Source organism: Parasteatoda tepidariorum, chromosome 10, assembly GCF_043381705.1.
Source record: "Parasteatoda tepidariorum isolate YZ-2023 chromosome 10, CAS_Ptep_4.0, whole genome shotgun sequence".
Taxonomy (NCBI): Eukaryota; Metazoa; Arthropoda; class Arachnida; order Araneae; family Theridiidae; genus Parasteatoda; species Parasteatoda tepidariorum.
In genome coordinates, this window is record NC_092213.1 from 17065094 (window position 1) to 17085209 (window position 20116).

Consider the following 20116-nt stretch of genomic DNA (forward strand, 5'->3'; position numbering starts at 1 on the left):
TTTATTTTTATTTCATCATCGTAATATACTAAAGTGTTTTTTTTTAATGTTCATTTTATGGTTAACTTATTCATAATTACTATCTGGGCAACGATTTTAATATAAATATGAATACTGAAGAAGGAAAGACGTCTGAAGAAATGCACATCGGCTGGAATTGATACATAACCAAACCAATTGGCATAATTACAATGTATAGCATGCATAGCATAATACATAACAAAACTAAGTGACAGGAAATGATACATTGATTGAAAACCAATCTAGTGCATTGGACTATAAGAAGACAAACATCAATTCATACAGTTTTCGTAACCCATGACATGAAATGTTTTTGCGTTTATAAAAGTCTACTCAGAGAAAATAAAAAGGACATTTGGCCAGCAGATAACAGGTTGAGATCACAATAATGCAAGCACAAGTCATAACCAAACGAATTGGCATAATTACAATACATAACATAATACATAACAAAACCAATTGGATGGAATTGATACATTGATTGAAAACAAATCTAGTGCATTAGAAGATAAGAGGACAGAAATCAATTCATGCAGTATTTGCAACCCGTGACATGAAAGGTTTCTGTTTTTACTAAAGTCTACCGAGATGAAATAAAAAGAACAATTTGACCAACAGAAAACATGTTGTGGTCGCAATAATGCAATAGAANATCTTTTTTTTTGCAGCGCATTGTAATTTAAATACTTACCGATAAAACGTGGCCTTTGTATTCTACTTTAATAGTGCCAGAACCAGGTGCTAAGGTCTGGACATGAAAATATGTACCATTCTTTGTAGACGTCAGCACGTGAAAAAGTTTGCTTGGAAACAAAACTTTTACTCTCAGATTCTACAAAAACATTAAAAAAATATTTTTATGCTTATAAATAATAATTAAATTTCCGACGTCATTCAAGAAATAGCTTAGAAACTAAAACAAAACTACTTACATCTGATGCAATCACACGCTTTCCTTCTGATGAAATGTGAACACAGATAATGTAGCTTTTCATTTCTTCCAAGTTCGTGAAACCACCACGAGAAATTTGAATCTCTATGGAGAATAAATATACATACATAATGTTCTCTTTTCTCCATCCTTAAATATATATAGGGTGACCAAAATGCACAGAAACTGTCAAATATCTTAAAAGTTTGCAATTTTTAAAATATCTATTTTTATTATTATTTTATCTGTGCTAATATCTACTTTATGTGTATGTTTTGATTTCAATCTGACATGTATTCCTCAAGGTGTATTCAATTTAAACAATTTTCACACCATTTTCATTTGCACTTTACAGCACCATCGCTGTACCGAAACTTAAAATCACGCAAATCAGTTTAAGGTACTTTTTTCTGGACAATCCAAATCTGCAATATACATATCTGTTATATCTTGAAATTGTTCTGATCTAAACGCAATCTGGAAATTATGGAATTCGGTTGAAAATTAATTTCAATTTGTATGATTTCTCCTCTATAATAAAAACTCGTAATAGCAGCTGTTCGGATGTTTAACTTAAGATTAAATTCTGCTTTTCTGCGCAAAAACTATAAAATTTAGAAACAAAAAAATACAAATGAGTGTAGTTAAATGTACAGGGCTTTAGAGGAATAAAACAACAAAAGTTAAAGATATAGTTATATGTCAATTTTCAGACATCATTATAAGTAATTTATATGCATAAATAGATTCACCAGTCAATTTTTCTAGTCCTAATCATTCTCTATCACATTTATTTAGACATACTGTTATCTGCTACTTTTACTTTCAACTAATTATTTCCAATTTCCTTACAAATAACTTCAGAAGATTTTAATTTTGAACCCGCAATCTGGAAATTATGGTGCGAATAGTTTGGCTAGGGGACTTTGTCCCCCTTTATATCAATTTCACTTTCTGCGTATTTAGCCACATTTCGGAAAATAATAAAATTCATTTATCCAAAGATAATTCTAGATAAAATATAATTTGCCATAACTAATACAATTTTTTTTTATTTAAGAAGGATCAGAAAAATATTAAATTGTTAGGCATACAAATTTTTACACCATACAAAATGCTAAATTCATATCCAACCATGGGAAGTTACGAAATTTGAGCGCAGTTAATTAAATAGTTCCTGGGCTGTAAAATTTAAGAAAAATGCATATTTTCAACATTCTATTTTTTAAGAACTATTCGACCAATTTCGCTCAAATTTTATTTTTTTCTTTTAAAATTGCTAAATTAGTTTAAAAGATGTAAAATACTGCATACTTTACAATACAATATTTTTCGACCCTTATTAAAAGAATTAAAAAAAAAACTTCTAAACATTGGTTTTTACTTATTATTATCTTTTATAATTATACAAAATTTTTTATTATTAATTTCATAATTGTGTATAAAAGTGCTCAATTCGCTTAAAAAATTTCTCAGTTATGGCGAAATACGATTAAAAGGAAACAAACATTAAGGAGCTTAAACTTTCAAACGTTCTTCAGACTAAACCAACGGGACCATATTTTCCAGATTTCGGCTACATCTGCGATTACTGCAAGAAGGGACCTCTGCGATTGTGATTGTCAAAAGTATGTCAGAAGCGTCTTTATGTCTGAAAACGTAAATTAAAATATCGTCTGTTTAAGATTAATTAGAATATTTATGGTCGATCTCTTGAACCCATAGGGAGCTTTGGTATAGCGTTTGATTTACAAGCGTATCGGAAATGTTCGCACATGCGCTTTGAAGCTGAAATATCGTTAACGTCGGAGTAAGGAGGAACCAGAACCTTATGCAAAATCTCTCTAACATCTATCGTTGACAATCCTATCGATGAATCAAACGTGTTTAAGATGCTCCGATTTTCATTTTGTACCTCATCAATGCTGCTATTTCATCCAATGAAATAACTTCGTTATGACAGTAATAAAGTAATATTGAAAATAGCAATATAACTTACCAATATTTTCAGGCTCCACAACATTCACAGTTACCGCAGTTCGAGGATATCTTTCACCTGATAGTTAAGAATTATTATCCAACAAAAAAAAAAGGAAATGCTAATTATTATTACCTACTAATAACAGCCGAGTGAAAAACACACGTATACTTTCAGGTGTCATTCTCTGTGCAAGAAATATATCTCTCATAATGATAGTTTTAAATTTAATTGCCTAATAGTGCAAAATGAGCAGTGATGACTCAGGGGATAGAGCGTTCGCCTTCCAATTAGATGAATCAGGTTCGAATCCCAGCGATGGCTGGTCGAAACGAATTTCGCACCCGGCTTGCACTAACCACAGTGCTGACGTAACATATCCTCAGTGGTAGACAGATCATGTGTTAGAGTTCGTTAAATATAAATTCGAAGCAACAAAATTAATCGGAGTTAGAAAAAAATGAAGTAAAAAGAAAAAATTGGGGCAACAACTAATGAAAACACTCTTTTCATTGTTCTCTTGTTTCAAAATCTACAAGAAAGCCAACAAAGAATCAATAAGGATGGATGAAGTAAGATTTTGGGGCTAAACTATTTGAGATTTTGGGAAATGCCATTAAACAATTATACCAAAATAACCTCTGTGTATCAGAATTATAATTATATAAGAATGCATTTAAGTTCATCTGTGGAAATTTCCGTGACGGAAATAAGCATTAAAAAGTCTTTAACCATTAACTTAAACTTGGTGAATAGAATAAAGTAATGCATGATATACTTAATCTTGGTAAATCGCATAAAGCTATGCATGCAATACTTAATCTTGGTGAATAAAGCTATGCATTATATACTTAATCTTGGTGAATAGAATAAAGTTTATTATGCATAGCTTTATGCATGATACACTCAAAGTGATCATGCTTATGTTGCATGATACACTTAAAAGTTCAGGAACTATTGTCTTAATTTTTTTTTCTCTTGTTCGTTGTTTTCGAATAAATAAATCTGAAATTTAATCTCAGTCCCATTAATTCTGGTTCTAAGCTTTTTTAGTGCCAAACTTTTTGTATAAAATGGACATAAAAATTTATATGATATTGATATAAAAAGGATACTTTTACTGTCGTAAATCAATTCTGTTTGACCCAGATTTTTACCTGTAACCGTTTTCAAATCCTCTGAAATTTCAACATCTTCGTTAGAAGAGGAAAAAATAGAATCATCCTTCTGATAAACTGGAAAATAAATAAAATATATTTTTCAAATTGATTCCACATTGCTAAGCAAACAATTAAACAATTATTAAAATTTGTCAAATAATTAAACTATAATAAAACAATAATAATTAAGTCTCAAGATAAATTTAAACAGGCAATTACTAAAATACTAAATGAACTAAATTACCGAATGTTTGCGTCAAAAATAGAAAACAAAGCTTCCACCACTTTTCGTCGTTGTGTTTTATTATTGTTTAATTTTTTATTTCGAAATAATTGAAATGAGCATTGACTGACTTCAAAATTAAAAATCTCAAAGGCAAAATGTGATGGAGAGATAAAACTAACGGTATGTCTATTATGAAAGCTGTAAAAATTTTAAGAAGGACTTATTGAATTTTTTTTTTAGAAAAGATGACAACAGATGCCGCAATAAGCTATACATAGTTCTTGAAAGAAATGCAAATTCCACAGAATTGTATTCCAACATGTTGTTGTTTCATATGACATTTGGGCAGGCCAAGCTCACCAGTGTTTGGCCTTGCGAATTAAATCAGAAGGAGAGCATTTCGATTGACACGATAGCACCAATAGAGAAGTTATTCAGCTTAGCTCAGAGCCTTCCGGATAAATGGCAACATCACTGATTTTTGAGGTCACATTCACAAGAATCTGAAGGGGAAGGAAATTTCCACTAGATCCCAGTACTCAAGATTTTGTTTAGAGATCAATCATAGGACGTAGGATTCCTCAGATTTTATGAGCACATACATATCATGTACTCGGTAGGTCTTAGCGGTATTGAGGATCGAATCTCGGCCCATCCACACCGAAGTTCGATGCTCTAACCTCTGGTTTAACCTCTTAGCCCGTAAACTAACACGCAGTATTCCAATTTCAGATACACGCTTTGTTCCAATTGAGTACATGGTTTGAACCTCCTAGCTCTATTCGACAACCTTCTTTCCCATTTAAAGCTAGAACTGGTCGCTCAGGATTTTAATGGAAGGTAGCACCATCTTTTGATAGCATTTGTCACCAAATTCCAAAATTTCTGCTTCTAAAATTTTTACAGATTTCACAATTTAAAAAAATTCTGTTTTTTCTTTCCAATCATCTATTAACCTTCGCTTCTGTGGTATTTAATTTTGAAATCGGTCACTTGTCCACTGGACACCCTGTTCAGATTAGGGAAAAACTTAAACATTAGAAATAAAAGGATTTTTTGATAATTCTTATTCTAAGAATAATTTTTTATAGATTAATATTTTTTACAGATAAATATTTTTTATAGATTAATATTTTTTTATTAATTATAAATTTTTAATATTTTTTTATTAATTATTAATTTTTTAATATTTTTTTATTAATTATTAATTTTCTAATATTTTTTTCTAAGTCATAGTATTAGAAATGAATAACCAACAAGTCTGCAAGTTGTTTGTAAGCCCTGAATTCATGCTATTTTATTACTTTGTGATGGGGTTTGCATCCGTTTTCGAACCCCTTTACGAAGATAGGACCACTAACTCTGGTGTTTTCTATCAAGGGAGCTGGAGGTAGCCGCATTTATAAATGCATAGCTATCCCAGTATACCAAAAAAAACTCTTTTCAACTGTTTAGTGGTTTCATAAAAGTTTCAACAATGAAGTTCATAAGATCAAACTTTCTCACTTTCAATCTCTTTTCCTTCTGTTGTTCTGAAACGAAGATCAACTGTTGAATGGCGTAACATGTATAATTCAGCTGAAGGAAACACTTGGATGTTTGGTGAAACAATTAACGTTGCTGGGGAAGTCGACAAAACCTGGAATGAAAATTTAATTGTAAATTTCGTTATTGGGCCATTTTATTGATAGGTTGCTAATTTCTAAGTACATACTCCTTTTTCCGTTTTAGATAAAAATTAAGTTTATATATGATAATATAATGAAATCATTTGCTTCAAAAAACTATGACGGTGGTATATGTCAAAATCTTTCGAGTACTCGAGAAGATAGAAAATAACGAGAAAATGGAAACGAGAAAAACGCAAAATGAGAAAATGGAAAAAAATTTGTACTTTTTCTTTTCCATTTTTTCGTCAACAACTTAACTGTTTCAGTTTTTGTTTCTTTTTTTATCTTTTCTTTTTTTTTTTAGAAAAAATCAGTAAGAAGGAGTTTTTCATTTTAGGCCGGACAAAAGTAAAATTATTATTTTTGCTTTCTTAAAAAAATAGTTTTTAAAATATTTATTTCATTTATTTTAGCTTTGTGTTTGTCGATGTTACATCGAAAAGTGCTTTAAATTTCGCTTGATGATAAAATAGTGATGAAAATTGCAGCACCATTCGGAAAGCAATCGAAATTTTTATCTTCACTAGGCACAGACTTTAGGTGAGATTTGAACACTCTAGTTAATGGGAAAGCGGTTGTCATTTTGATTGACGATAAATTCCTTCTGGCTATAAGAAAAACGGCAAATCCTGCTTACATCGGTTAATAAACGATGGAAACTAGCATTGTCGTGTGACACGGAACGATAGAGATTTGAGCACTCTAGCATGTTGGAAAATGGTTTAAAATTTTAATGCAAGATTATTTCTTTAACAGATGCGACAACAAGTAAACAATAACGTAGTAGTAAATTAAAATTCCTAGTAGTGCAAACTACATCTAAGAGGGTTTTCAGAAACTGAATGTTTTATGTAATAAAATAAGGAAACAATTTTAGTTTAACCTATATGGTATTTTCAACTACTAGTTTAACCGTTAATAATTTCCAAACTAATTGTCAAATCTTATTTTTTTAAAATTTCGTCGTACTCTTGTACTTTTTTTCTACTTATTTTCGTAATTTCACGTTTCTAAGTTCGATAGATTTTGTGCTGTTGAAGAAAAACTGTAATCGGATTTATTTGAAGCAGCTTTCTTCTACGTTCGCATACAATCAGAATGTCCTGATTGGACGTCGAGTTTGAGTCCAAGAAGGCTATAAATCTGTTACTCTGTTCTTTTCTATTAGTTCTTTCCCAGAACGTTTCAACTGTGTCACTCTCAGTCTGTGTAATATACTAATATATGTCATTCTCTAATACATTGATTTGTGAATTCCATTTCAGTAACTTGTGCAGCAAAGCAAAATGTAATGTGAAGCAAAAAAATGATAAAAAATTTCCAAAAAGAAATTTAAAATTGCATTAACTTTCGAACAAATTGGAATTTTGAAAAAATAAAAAACTCTGCCTTAAGTTCATAAACAAATATAGCCTTTTCAGCATACCAAATTTTAACTCTGTAGTTTTATTCCTGCTGCCTGTAGAGCGGCGATTATGGTATTTTTTCCTACAAGCTTAAGAATTAATAATTCTCGAACAAATTATTAAATGTTAAATATTTTTTTCACAGTGCACTCCTTGGACATTTTTCTACAATCCTGTGACATTTTAAGTTTCATAGTTTTTGAGTTATAAAACAAAGTGTAACGCTAAGTTGAACACTTAAAACAGCAACATCGACGGCCCTTACGAGTTTTTAATATCGAGAGAAAATTAAAAGTTACTGAAAAAGATTGATTTAAGTTTGATTTTCATTGAATTTGTTTTAAAAAAATATTTTATATATTTTATTGTATTCATTCTATTATATTTACGTTCTGCTAATAGCTACATATTTCTAAATAAAAATCTCATTCTCTGCTGTTATTCAAAGCTCAAAACAATAATTAAGTGCATTTTCCTTCAAACTGGCAATAAAAAATTATTCAGATATACCTTAATTTATGAGGTGTCCCGGGTTCGAAACCCAGCAATATCTGGTCGATACGAATTCCATACCCAGCTCGCACAGACTACAGTGCTGATGTGAAATAACCTCAGAGGTAGACGGATTATAGATTAGTATCCTCTTGCCATCATGCCAACCGTAGGTGGCTTTTCCTCTTTAATGAATGCAAATGCAGGTTAGTTCCATCAAAAAAAAGCCCACGAAGGCAATTTTTCCCAATACTTGATCCAGAGCCTCGATGGCTCAGGGGATAGAGCGGTCGCCTTCCAATGAGGAGAACCGGGTTCGAATCCCAGTCGATACGAATTCCACATCCGGCTTGCACCGACCACAGTGCTAACGTGAAATATCCTCAGTGGTAGGTGGATCATGGGTCCCCTTGCTGTCAGGCTTACCGTGGGAGGTTCTCGTGGTCTTCCTCTCCATGNAGTGCATAGCTATCCCAGTATATCAAAAAAACTCTTTTCAACTGTTTAGTGGTTTCATAAAAGTTTCAACAATAAATTTCATAAGATCAAACTTTCTCACCTTCAATCTCTTCCCCTTCTATAGTTCTGAAACCAAGATCAACTGTTGAATGACGTAAAATATATAATTCAGTTGAAGGATACACTTGGATGTTTGGTGAAACAATTAACGTTGCTGGGGAAGTCGACAAAACCTGGAAGGAAAATTTAATTGTAAATTTCGTTATTGGGCCATTTTATGGATAGGTTGCTAATTTCTAGGTACATTCTTCTTCTACCGTTTTGGATAAAAATGAAATTTATATATGATAACATAATAAAATCATTTGCTTCAAAAAACTATGACAGTGATATATGTCAAAATCTTTCGCGCAGTCGAGAAGATAGAAAATAACGAGAAAATGGAAACGAGATAAACGCAAAACGAGAAAATGGAAATAAATTTGCATTTTTTCTTTTTCATTTTTTCGTCAACAAATTAACGTTTTCAGTTGCTGTTTCTTTTTTTTTTCTTTTCCTCTTTTTAAAAAAAAAGTCAATAAGAAGGAGTTTTTTAATTTTAGGCTGGACAAAAGTAAAATTATCATTTCTATTTTTGCCTTCTTGAAAAAATAGTTTTTTAAAAATATATTCGAGGGAATCGAGGAGTTCCTTTGTCTTCTGGATCAGATACAAAAATTGGGTCATCTGTTAAACTACGGTTATAAAATAAAATTAAATTATACCTCAACTTGAGTTTTCCTGTCTTTGTAGTCTGCGGTGGATGCGGTTATGCTGCAACTTCCTTCACTGATTCCTTCAACAAAAATAGAACTTGAGAGGAGTCCTCGAATTTCCCACGCATCGCTATCTTGTGCAGAAGTATAATTTGACTCAGAAATCATTCTTAACCTTAAAATCACAAAATTTTAATAAGAATATACGATAAACATATCATATTTTTATAGTCTTGATATTATAATATACAGTCATAAGTATTAAAAATTAAAAACATCCAGATTTAATGGGCATTTATGAAGGCAACCCAAAAAGTTACGTATATTGTAAGAAATAAAAAATCTGTTTAGTTTCCTTACATTATTTTAAAGAATGAACCTTTGTCTGTTTTCCTAAATAATCGCTGAATCGGTGAATGCATTTTTGTAGATGCTGTGACAGTTTTCATACTCCCACGTCATACTGACTCCCCGCTATGTCTGGATCTCATTTTATCATCTCGTCAAAGAGTTGAACCACCAACGAGTCAAATGTTTTTATCCAATTTAGGAACTGGTAGTATTCGTGAGATCCAATGAGTATTAATGTTCCATTGAAACTATTGCATGTGAGCAACGTTTTGATGGGTGATGTGTAAGGAACGTTCGTCTTCTCCGATTTAAAATGCCCATATGAGTTTAATCGGTGTTTCACAGAATCTGACACATTTTATTATGGTTCCAGTAAGCATAAAGTTGATTTACACCAAATTCGATTGATTCTATTCCGATAACAAGGTGAAAAGTGAAGCTCACAGCTTACTCGAGAACATGGCGGGGAGCTGGTATGACATGAGTTTACAGATACTAATACAACATTTAGAACAAAGCGGTGGAGGTTGTGTAGTAAAATGTTAAGAAATGAAACGTTCAACCAATAAAACAATGCATATATGTGATAAAGATATTAAACATTTTTTTAAAAATTTTTCTAAAACCTATGAATTTTTTCAGATATTCCTTTTATGTTAAAAAAGTCATGTCTTTTCATGCTTGAATAATACAGAGAGTATCACATAAAAATCAAGGTTGGGTCAGTAAATTAAAGGTAAAGGGCATCCAAAAAAGAATAGAGGGGCTATAACCTCTTCAATGCAGTTCTAAAATTTTATGAATTTCGTAAACTGAGAAAAGATATTCACCATGGGCCTTAATTACTGTAATAATTTCATTACAATCAAGAGAAGACTAGTAAATATTTTCTCATTTATGCTAAAACTTTAACTTTAGCGATTAAACCAGGAAAGTTTAAGCATAGGGCAATTATATTTTATTTTATCACCGTCGTTGAACAGCCGACCGAATTTTGAGTTTACGACGACCAATGTTCAACTCTGTAGCCTTGTAAATTTGAAACCAATCAAGAAGACAAGGGAACTCCTGGATTAAGTACTGGAAGAAATTTTGGTTTGGTAGAGGACATTTTTATGGAACTATCCCGCATTTGTTTCGTTGAAGATAACGAAGATATTTTAAATCGCTGTGGTCGGTGCAAGCCGGGTGCGCAATTCGTATCGCCCAGCCATCGCTGGGATTAGACTCCGGGTCACCTCATTGGGAGGCGAGCGCTCTCTCCCCTGAGCAACCACGGCTTTATGTCCAGATTTATATTTTATAACCAGAGTTGAACAACCGACCCAATTTTAAGTTTACGGCAATCAACGTTCAAATTCGTATCCTTGTAATTTTGAACCCGACCCAGAGACAAGAAAACTTTGAGCACTGGGACATACTACAGTTCATGGAGGACTTTTTGATAGAATGAACGCTCATTTGCGTTACATGGAGAGGAAAACTAAGAAAACTATCCACGGAACCCATGACCCGTTTACCACTGAGGATATTTTACGTCAGCACTGTGGTTGGTGCAAGCCGGATGCGGATTTCGTGTCGATCAGCCATTGATGAGATTCGAACCCGGCTTACCTCATATCAACTTTTAACTCCCGTGATACCACGTATATTTAGTACAAAGTAAAAATTATCATAGATAATTTGTAATTTTCTATTTGTTTATTTTCAAGATATTTAAAAACCTTTTTCAATGCCCATTCCGGAAATTGAAATAAAAAGAATACTGAAATTGTCTGTGCGACCTTGGCTACATCGGACAAACTAGATGAGCTTTAAAATTTAGACTTAAGGATCACAATAAAAATGTCCGTTATCAAGAAATTATCCATTTATGCACTATGTTAGAATCTTGGGCATAAATTCAATTTCAACAATGCTAAAATTATTTCCGCCCAATACCGCAGTTTATCCTCAAGCCCAATTCATATGAATGTTGATTCTGTTAAGAACGACACTAGTTCCTCATCACTTTTCCATAGTACGTGGAGATGCATTTTACCCTGCTGCATTTGCCCCTCTCGGCCACTGTGATTTTTTTTACTCTATTTCCCATCTTCTTTCGATCTGGGCTTCTGCAGTTTTTAAATTTTTGTTTCTCACATTTATTTCCTCATTTTTCATCGGTAACTTTACCTTTTTCATTTCAAATTACTCTTATTTCTTCTCATTCTCGTTTGGCAAGTCTTGAAAATGGGCACTTAATTTTAAAATGCTTGTTGTCAAATGCTATTTGCTATTTATGTATTATTGAAGCGAATTAAGTTTTTAATTAGGTAAAAGATAATCTGGTTTTAAATTTACTCTTTTTCAGAATCAGCTCTTTATTTAAAAAATATATAAAATAAAAAAAATAAAAAAAAAAATTACTTCCAAAGAAAAATGAAACAATATTGCTATTTACATAACAATATTTATAACAAAATACTTCATAAACATTTAACTGTACAAATAATATTTAATATAAATACTGATTAAAATAATAATTCGCAATATTTATTTTAAATTAAAAAAAAGAATAAAAGAATACATAAAAAAATTAAACAAGTATGGTAACAAATAATTTCTTCAAGATAATAACGATAATTAAAAAAAATATTATTTTGATAGCAATTCAGGAGAAATTACCTTAATATTTCAGCGTCATCATTCGAGCAAGATGAATGCCATTGGAAACGAATGCCATTTATACTGTCAAACACATTTCCTGAAATATGATAAATAAACATTCAGGAAAATATTTTAAATATTCCTATCTCAATGGTTAGGAAATGATTGGGAGATAATTGTAAATTGTTTTAAAAATTGCGATTTTGGCAAAATATGATAACCTTAAGTTTCGGTAACCACTATCTTGAATTTATTGAGTGAAAAAAAAGTAAAAAGGGAAGAAATTTTAATTTACTTACTAGACAAGTGAGGTACTGTTTCGTTTTGACTGAACAGAATGAAACCACATATGTGTCAATTTAGAAATTTTAAGTTTTGTGTATACAAAGCATATTTTTTCTTCGGAAATATTTGAATATAAAACTCTCATAACTTCGTAACTATTAGAATAATTTCATAAGAATTAGAAATATTAAATGATTTTGATTAAACTTTTCAAGCGAAACAATATCTCACTTGTGTAGATAACAATGGATTAGTTTTTGCCGCTTTCGACTCCTTTTTTTTCAGTAAATTTTCGATAACGGCTAAAGTTAACTTCGGAAAAACTTCTAATGTCCATATTGGGCTTAAACCAAACGTTAACCCTTAACAGTTATCCACCCATTTATATTGTATACTCAGATCATTTTAACTCGTGGGTAGCTATTAAGAGGACACTATAACGCGCGAAAAAATGTCCTTGATAAATTCTGTTTCACCTCTATTAGTATTTAAAAATTTAAAGTTCAGAGAAAAGTGAGTTCAGGTAACCTTAGAGTAAACCATTAAGTTTCAAATGCTGAAAAAATGTTTTCAAAATATAAATGCAAACAAATCATAGCAGGAATAGTTCTCCACTGCCATAATTTGATAGCATTTTGGTTTTTTGAAAACATGTTTTCAGCATTTGAAACTTCGTGGTTTACTCTAAAGTTACCGGAATTCCCTTTTCTCTGAACTTTAATTTAAATTAAGATGAAAGAGAATTCGCTATGAAAATTTTCTCCCGTTGTATAGCATCCCCTTAGGGATTAAAAACAAATTACAGTTTACTCCTAATTTCTACAGTATTCAACTATTTGCATGATCGTAGTTGTCTTTACATTCATGATTGAAAATACTCTGTCCAGCTATTTAAAAACATGCCATTTCGATTGTTAGGAACATATTTTCGATTATTAAGAACATATCCAGGGGTCTGTCCAGACATTTTGTGAAAGGTCCGTTTTTCGTGAAATTGTGGAAAAAATTACTCACATTCTTTCAACCAGGGTCCGCTTTTATGAATTTGTGCAAATAGGGTCCGGTCCGGTTATTGCAAAAAACTTTTTCAATGAGTTTTTAAATTGTAAATAGATACAATATTATGCTCGGCACTGTAAAATTATAATTTAAAAAAAATTAATTTTCAAAAATAAACAGCAATTGCAGCTTCTAAACTAGAGATGCAACATACAAATATTTGGTATTTAGCCTATACTGCTGAACGCAGAATATTCATTTCGGACGAATAATGGAAGAATCGTCTGCCGAAGACAAAAACTTAATTCGTTTACATCCATCTTTTCTTGTTTTCAGCCCTGGGAAGGGTTTATTCGATTAACAAAACAATAATGAAGATAAACGAATTTGTGAAAGGTCCGATTAAAAGAAAAATCATTTTGTGAAGGGTCCGCTTTTAAGTTGAAATAATTAGTGAAGGGTCCGTTTTTAAGTTAAAATAATTTGTGAAGGGTCCGTTTTTATGAAAAGATATTTTGTGAAGGGTCCGTTAACGGACCTAAATTTCTTCTAAACAGACCCCTGATATCTTATTTGATAAGAGCATATCATACGCATAATTTTAAAAGAATTGATTGACTGTTAAAATAAATTTATTTATCAATAAAAGGAATAAGAAAAGCTAGGCTTAGGCATTTTAAAAACCAGTATGTTTTTATTTAAAAAGCGTAATCCGAAATGTGTTTCAAATTAAAGGATTTAAAGTGTAAATCATAACACTATCTTAATCTTCCCCTTTTTCTCAGATGAAGGAATTGTTGTTGAATCATTATTCGAATAAAAAATTTCTTAATTGATTCCATTCTTTTTACAGAATTGTTTTCTACTTCTGTCATTCTACACCTCTTTTCATCAGTTGTTCAATTGGATTAGCTTGTTTAACGCCGGTTTTAAAATTACAATAAACGCTTCTAACTGAAAAAAAGATATTCTCAAAATAGCCGACATCTGCCACAAGTGCATGGTGCATTCCTTTCTTTTGACAAACTTGGTAAACAAAAATTCGATAATTGGAGAGGGTAAATTCTCATTTCCTTAGCAGAACTCAGGAAGTAATACCTTTTAATCTCTTACCGTTTTTCTTTAATTAATCGTAGGGTTCTTCAGAACATTTAAATAGTACACATAGAGAAAATGTTAACATTAGTAAGAAAGTACTTACCGTTTGCGTTTCGAGCCTGGATAGAAATCTTCATCCATGGTCCATTAATGTGAACGTGCTCAAACATGTTTTGTAATTCGATTGCATGAAGTACGTCCGTAAACACATCGCAGTGTAAATGAACAGTTTCATCATCTTGAGAAAAATATATTTTATTAAAGGATTATTTTCTTTCTCAAATGTGAAGCATGCATTAAAACAAAAATAAATTAAAAACTTTATTGATTTTATTAATTTTACTATTCATGAGAAAGAGGTATGGAAGAAACACTGTCTTTTGACCAAGACATTTTTGTTTATAACTCGATTACGTATTATATCTCTCCTTGTTAAAAAAAATTTTTTTTTTTTTAAACTACATCTTCACCGTTTCTATTGCTTTCCTTAAAGTTAGATTTCTTTTATTGCTGTTCAGAAACTATAAGACTATGCCGCACAAAAACTATATCTAAAATTTTGAAAGTTGGTGGGAAAATGTACAATGCTCAAAAAAATAAACGGATCCCCCTAAATAACTTTTTGAGCTAATGATCGGATCTTCATATTAATCTTAATGGGTTGAACTGTGGACTTGTAAAAATGTAAATTTTAAAATATGTCTTTTTCCAAATCCGATTTCTCAAGAACTATTCGATTGATTTCGCTCAATTTTTCTATTTCGCAATTAGAATTGCATTTTTTAAAATGGTGTAAAATATTGCTATATACAATTCAAGTTTTTTTTTAGTAATATTAAATAAAACATTAAATAGTTACTAAAAGTCACATTTTGTATGGAATTATCTTTAGAGAAATGAATTTTACAATCGTGTTTAAACATTTTTCACTCCTCTTTAAAAGTTCTTGACATATGGGGAAATACGGAAAAAGTAAAATTAACATTAAGGGACTTAGGACCACTCTCCTGCCCAAGCTCTGGTGATCATTTTCCCAAATTGTGGATATCCCCTATATTTTTGGGGTCAGAAATCCATATCCGTCGAAAAATAGGTATGTTTATTCAGAGAAAGCAACTTAAAATATTGTCTGTGCTAATTAATTAGAATATTTGAGGTTACCCCTTTTAGCCGTGAAGATTGAGTCCCAGAACGTGAAGATCTGATCATAAGTTACTTAGAGTGGTCCGTTCTTTTTTTTTTTTTTTCTTCATCTTTTTTTTGCACACTGTACACCTATGATACTGTACCTCAATGATAACAAATATAGTAAAAATGCATCAAACATTTACTATATTTTTTTCATTTATAAAATTTTTGTCTCTTTAAATATAAATTTAAATAATTCTCAAGTATAAAAATTGTAATATAACTTTGCGAAGCAAATTTGGATCAAAAGTAATTCAGATTGTTGATTCTTTTCCCTTAAGTTTTAAAGTTGTACTTGAATGTATCAGATTCGTTAATTGCAGTAAATCAGAATAATGGATTGCAGTAGATTACCTTTATGAATTGCAGTAATTCTTGTTCTTCTAATAGAAGTATCGTTACCGATGACAGAAATTACAGCTTTTTGAGAGCATTGGTTAAGTGGTGAATCAAACAGAGGAGTTACCGTTACTAAACTGGAATCCGCTGATTGCCTGTAAAAAATCAAAGTGTATTAAAATATTGTAATCCAAAAATTCATCATACAAAATCAGAAGAAAGTCTGCATCTAAATTAAATTTATAGATTTACAATATAAAGGTAATTGTTTTTGTCTGGCTGTAAGCCAAAACTTATTTGAAGGAATTAAATTTATTTATTTAAATTTATTTTATTAAATTTATTGATTGAATTAAATTTATTTATAAGAGCGAGAAAACATTTCAAAAATAAACTATTTTTAGAAATATCGTCTGATGCTCATAACTTGACTTGCATGACGCACAAGCACCAACAGAGAAGTGACTTGAAGTTAATAATATGTGTCGAACAACTTTTTAAAAAAATCGTCTGCAAATTTAAATTTGAAAATAATGTCAGAAAAGTTTATTTGTCACTCAATATATATATATATATATATATATATATACAGTGAAATCTCGGTTAAGNTATATATATATAAAATTATTTTTTTAGTCAGAAAAATATTTTTAATAACATCTGCTCTACAATAAAAAGATCGTTTGTCAAAAAAACCGTCGAAAATAAATCCATGGAATTAGTTTACCCATCATAAAATAATTCCGAATAGTTTTCTGTAATATCGTCTGATTCTGTTTAGACCTGACCTCTCATGGTTAGACTCTGATCATGATCAATTTTTCCTCACTGCTTACAATATGGCTAGCAAGTACCCCTATTTTCTAAGGTGACTGAGGCAATTATGAATTTTTAGATCTAAATTGTAGTTAAAAAGTACTTGAAAAATATATTAATTTAAAGATGAAAAAAAACATTGAAATAATGTGCACCTATTCTATTGTATTATTAACAGTCCTATAAAAAATTTTGCAGAAAAGAATTTGAAGGAAATGGTTCTAGCAAAATAACAATGAAGAATATTAAAACATGTGTTCCATATAACATTTCGCAATAGCATTTAAAAAAAGAAACACAATAATTAAATATAAGTTAAATAATAAAAAAAATATGCTACCAATTAAGTGATTATTTTTTATTTCATCATGTTTAAAATTAAATCCCTTTTTTAACTTTCAAATTACTTAAGGATCTTTTCATTACAATTAATAAAATATTTTTAATACTTTGTATCACGAATAATTTAATAAGATCACTGTGGAATTATTTAGTTGGAAATTAATAATAAAAGGCGCGAATGATGGCGACATAGATATAGCACTTGCATATGAAGGTATATAACAGGAACGAAATTTTGAAATGACTTTAAAGTCTTTCTTCTTTCTTTACGGGTAGGTAGGTACTTTATTTACGTAGCACTGGAGCTGTACATTGGGCTATTGGCGTCAGTCTGGGAAACAACAGTACGGATGAACTGAAGACATGCCATCGCAATTTTGATCATCTGCTGAGGGGATGGCTTCCCTGCTTTAGTGGCCCGACGATCTCCTCGCGAATTCCAGCATTTTACGGTAGAACAGTTTAACGAAGTTCGATACTTCGCACCCTCGGTCACTACGCAGACTGATCAAAGTGATCACCCACCCACTTACTGACTGCAGCCAGCGATGCTTGACTTCGGTGTTTTACTGGGAACCGTGTCTTTACGATCAGTTCACTGCATTTGTTGAAGTTATTAATAAAGTTTTCTGTGCAATACTTATTTATCATTGGCTCTCTAGTTTCTTTTCTTTGTTATTACTTTTTTTTTAAAGTTCATGAGAGCCTCTTCTGGTATTGAAAGTGTTCATTCTCACGGCCTAAGATAAGAAGGAAAGGCCAAACAGACAATTGTTCGTGAATCCAGAGGGGTCTAGTTTTGCAGTGGAGTAGCTAACGGACCTAAAGGAGAGACATGTGTCCCAGGGCGATATTCATGATAAAAAAATAAGTAAAAATGAATTCTAGAATGTTTTTCTCTTTTCAAAGCCCCCCCCCCTACTGTTTCTTTTGCAAATTATGAGTCTAATTTTCACCCCATTTTTTTAAAAAATTAAAAAGGATGTCTATTATTTTAACTTTTTTTTAAATAAATTTTTTGTAAATTGGGGCGAAGCATTGAATGAAAAATGCGTTTAAAATAAACGCTTATTATTCAATAAAAAACAACAAAAGCTATAAAATTTTTTAAAGGTAATAGAAACTACAATAATAACGTACTTAGTTGAATTCTAAATCTAATCGAAATAACGTCTTTACGTTGTCGAGTTACGTTGACTAAAAAAAAACAATTTTTAATGTTGAAAAATTTTATTCAACGCGAAATTTTACGAATGAATTAATTTTTTTATAATCTGAAACTTAAAATGGTCCCGAAAAGCAAGCCGTTTTAAGTCTATCATTATATCATTTATATAAATATATATAATAAATATCAGAAGGCGCAAAATCTAAATTTGTCCCCCGGCGCTGAAAGCCCTAAGCTACGCCTCCACATGTATGATATATAAAACACGACATATCTCTGTTTTTAATTATAAGTTTTTGAAATAGAAAATTATTCAATGTAGTTAAATTATTAGTTTTTAATTTTTTAATATGACTATTTGGTGAAAGGACAAACTTTTCGAGCAAGCTCTTCTCAAACTTAGGTCACAATCTCAGATAAAAAATATGCAAACATTTCAATGTTGTGTTTATATCATTATATATATATGGCAAAAATTGCAGATAAAACATTTGTTGATGGTTGTAGATTTATTGCATTTAGAACACATTTTTTTTTATACATTATTCTTTGAAAATTTTGATAACAAATTATATTTTTTCAAATATTTCAGTGCTAATTGCATAAAGAAGTAAACAGTAGATACAGAATTTAACATTTCTTTTTCCTTCTGAGCGCTTAATAATAGAAAAAATTGTAGTTTTTAAAGTAGTTTTAAAGATGAAACCGTTTTTGTCAGTGTTTAGGGTCCGTTAGTTCTGTTGCATTCAGTTGAAGCATAATAAAATTGCGTCATACATGTCTAGGAATAATTAAAAGGAGAAAAAAAGTAAGAAATAAAATAAAATAAACACACTCACCAATTAAAACAGTCTTTAGTATTAGTTTCACTGATCACTAAAGTAAAATTTGAAGGAAGATCATACATGTAATTGATCAGTATAGTCGGTGCATTTAGTTTAAATCCATGAACTGAATAAACAATATGCACAAATAGAGAAATTGACAATATTTTCATAAACAACATGTCGGCCACGTGGAATTACAACGAATTGCATCCGTCTTTTTACAGAACTGCCTGACAGATAACCTAAAGCCGGTTGGGTGAATCTTGGAAAAGAAATGTGCCCGATCAGAAACAAAAAGAAAAACTAAATAAAGAAAAATAGAACCTGTTCCGCAGCGCACCGTTACGTGAACTCAGGCAATCAAGGTCAGTAGCATAAAAACGAAACTACATTTTCGTTCACTTTATGGGGGAGGGGAATTTATGCTTCTAAGTTTTGCTTTGCTGTTGTAATATTTCATTTTTTATTAATATAAACCGAGGCCGAACGAGTGGACAATATTTTTTCTTTCTTTTCTTTTTCATTGTCATGGTCCTTGTCAATAAAGAACGTTGAACTTATTATTTTGGGTTCTTCAACCATTGAGACACTGTAGTGGTTTAAGAACAGAGTCGTCGCAAACTAAATAAACTGAGGGGGCTGCTAGAAAATTTGGTTCCTAAAAGTTAACGCATTTTCGCGGCTCTGAACAATGACATAAAATATGTATTTATTTCGTTATGTAGCCTTTAACATATAGTTAGTGCTTTTAACTTCAGTTTTATGTACACTTCAGCCTAATTTTTTATTTATCTCTTAAAAAAAATCTTTTTTAGAAATAAAAACTTAAAAGGAAACTTTAGAAATAAAACTTATATTCTTATAAATTAAATGAAATTTAATTTATAAAAATTACAAGCAAATTGTAAATAATTTATTTATAATATAATTTATTATATTATAATTTATAAGCACTT

The 20116-nt window shown here is 30.8% G+C and overlaps 1 protein-coding gene across 1 annotated transcript in view; it reads right to left on the minus strand.

Moving 5' to 3' along the window:
* Positions 1-19520, minus strand: part of LOC107446439 (nuclear pore membrane glycoprotein 210) — a gene marked incomplete in the record, with an annotated part of 40913 nt that extends 21393 nt beyond the window's left edge. The window contains 10 exon segments of the mRNA XM_071186902.1: positions 713-853; positions 954-1057; positions 2952-3008; positions 4046-4165; positions 8444-8576; positions 9108-9273; positions 12117-12195; positions 14584-14718; positions 16023-16162; positions 19173-19520. Of these exon segments, the coding sequence (XP_071043003.1) occupies positions 713-853; positions 954-1057; positions 2952-3008; positions 4046-4165; positions 8444-8576; positions 9108-9273; positions 12117-12195; positions 14584-14718; positions 16023-16162; positions 19173-19339 (1242 nt within the window).
* Positions 19521-20116: the final 596 nt, after the last annotated feature.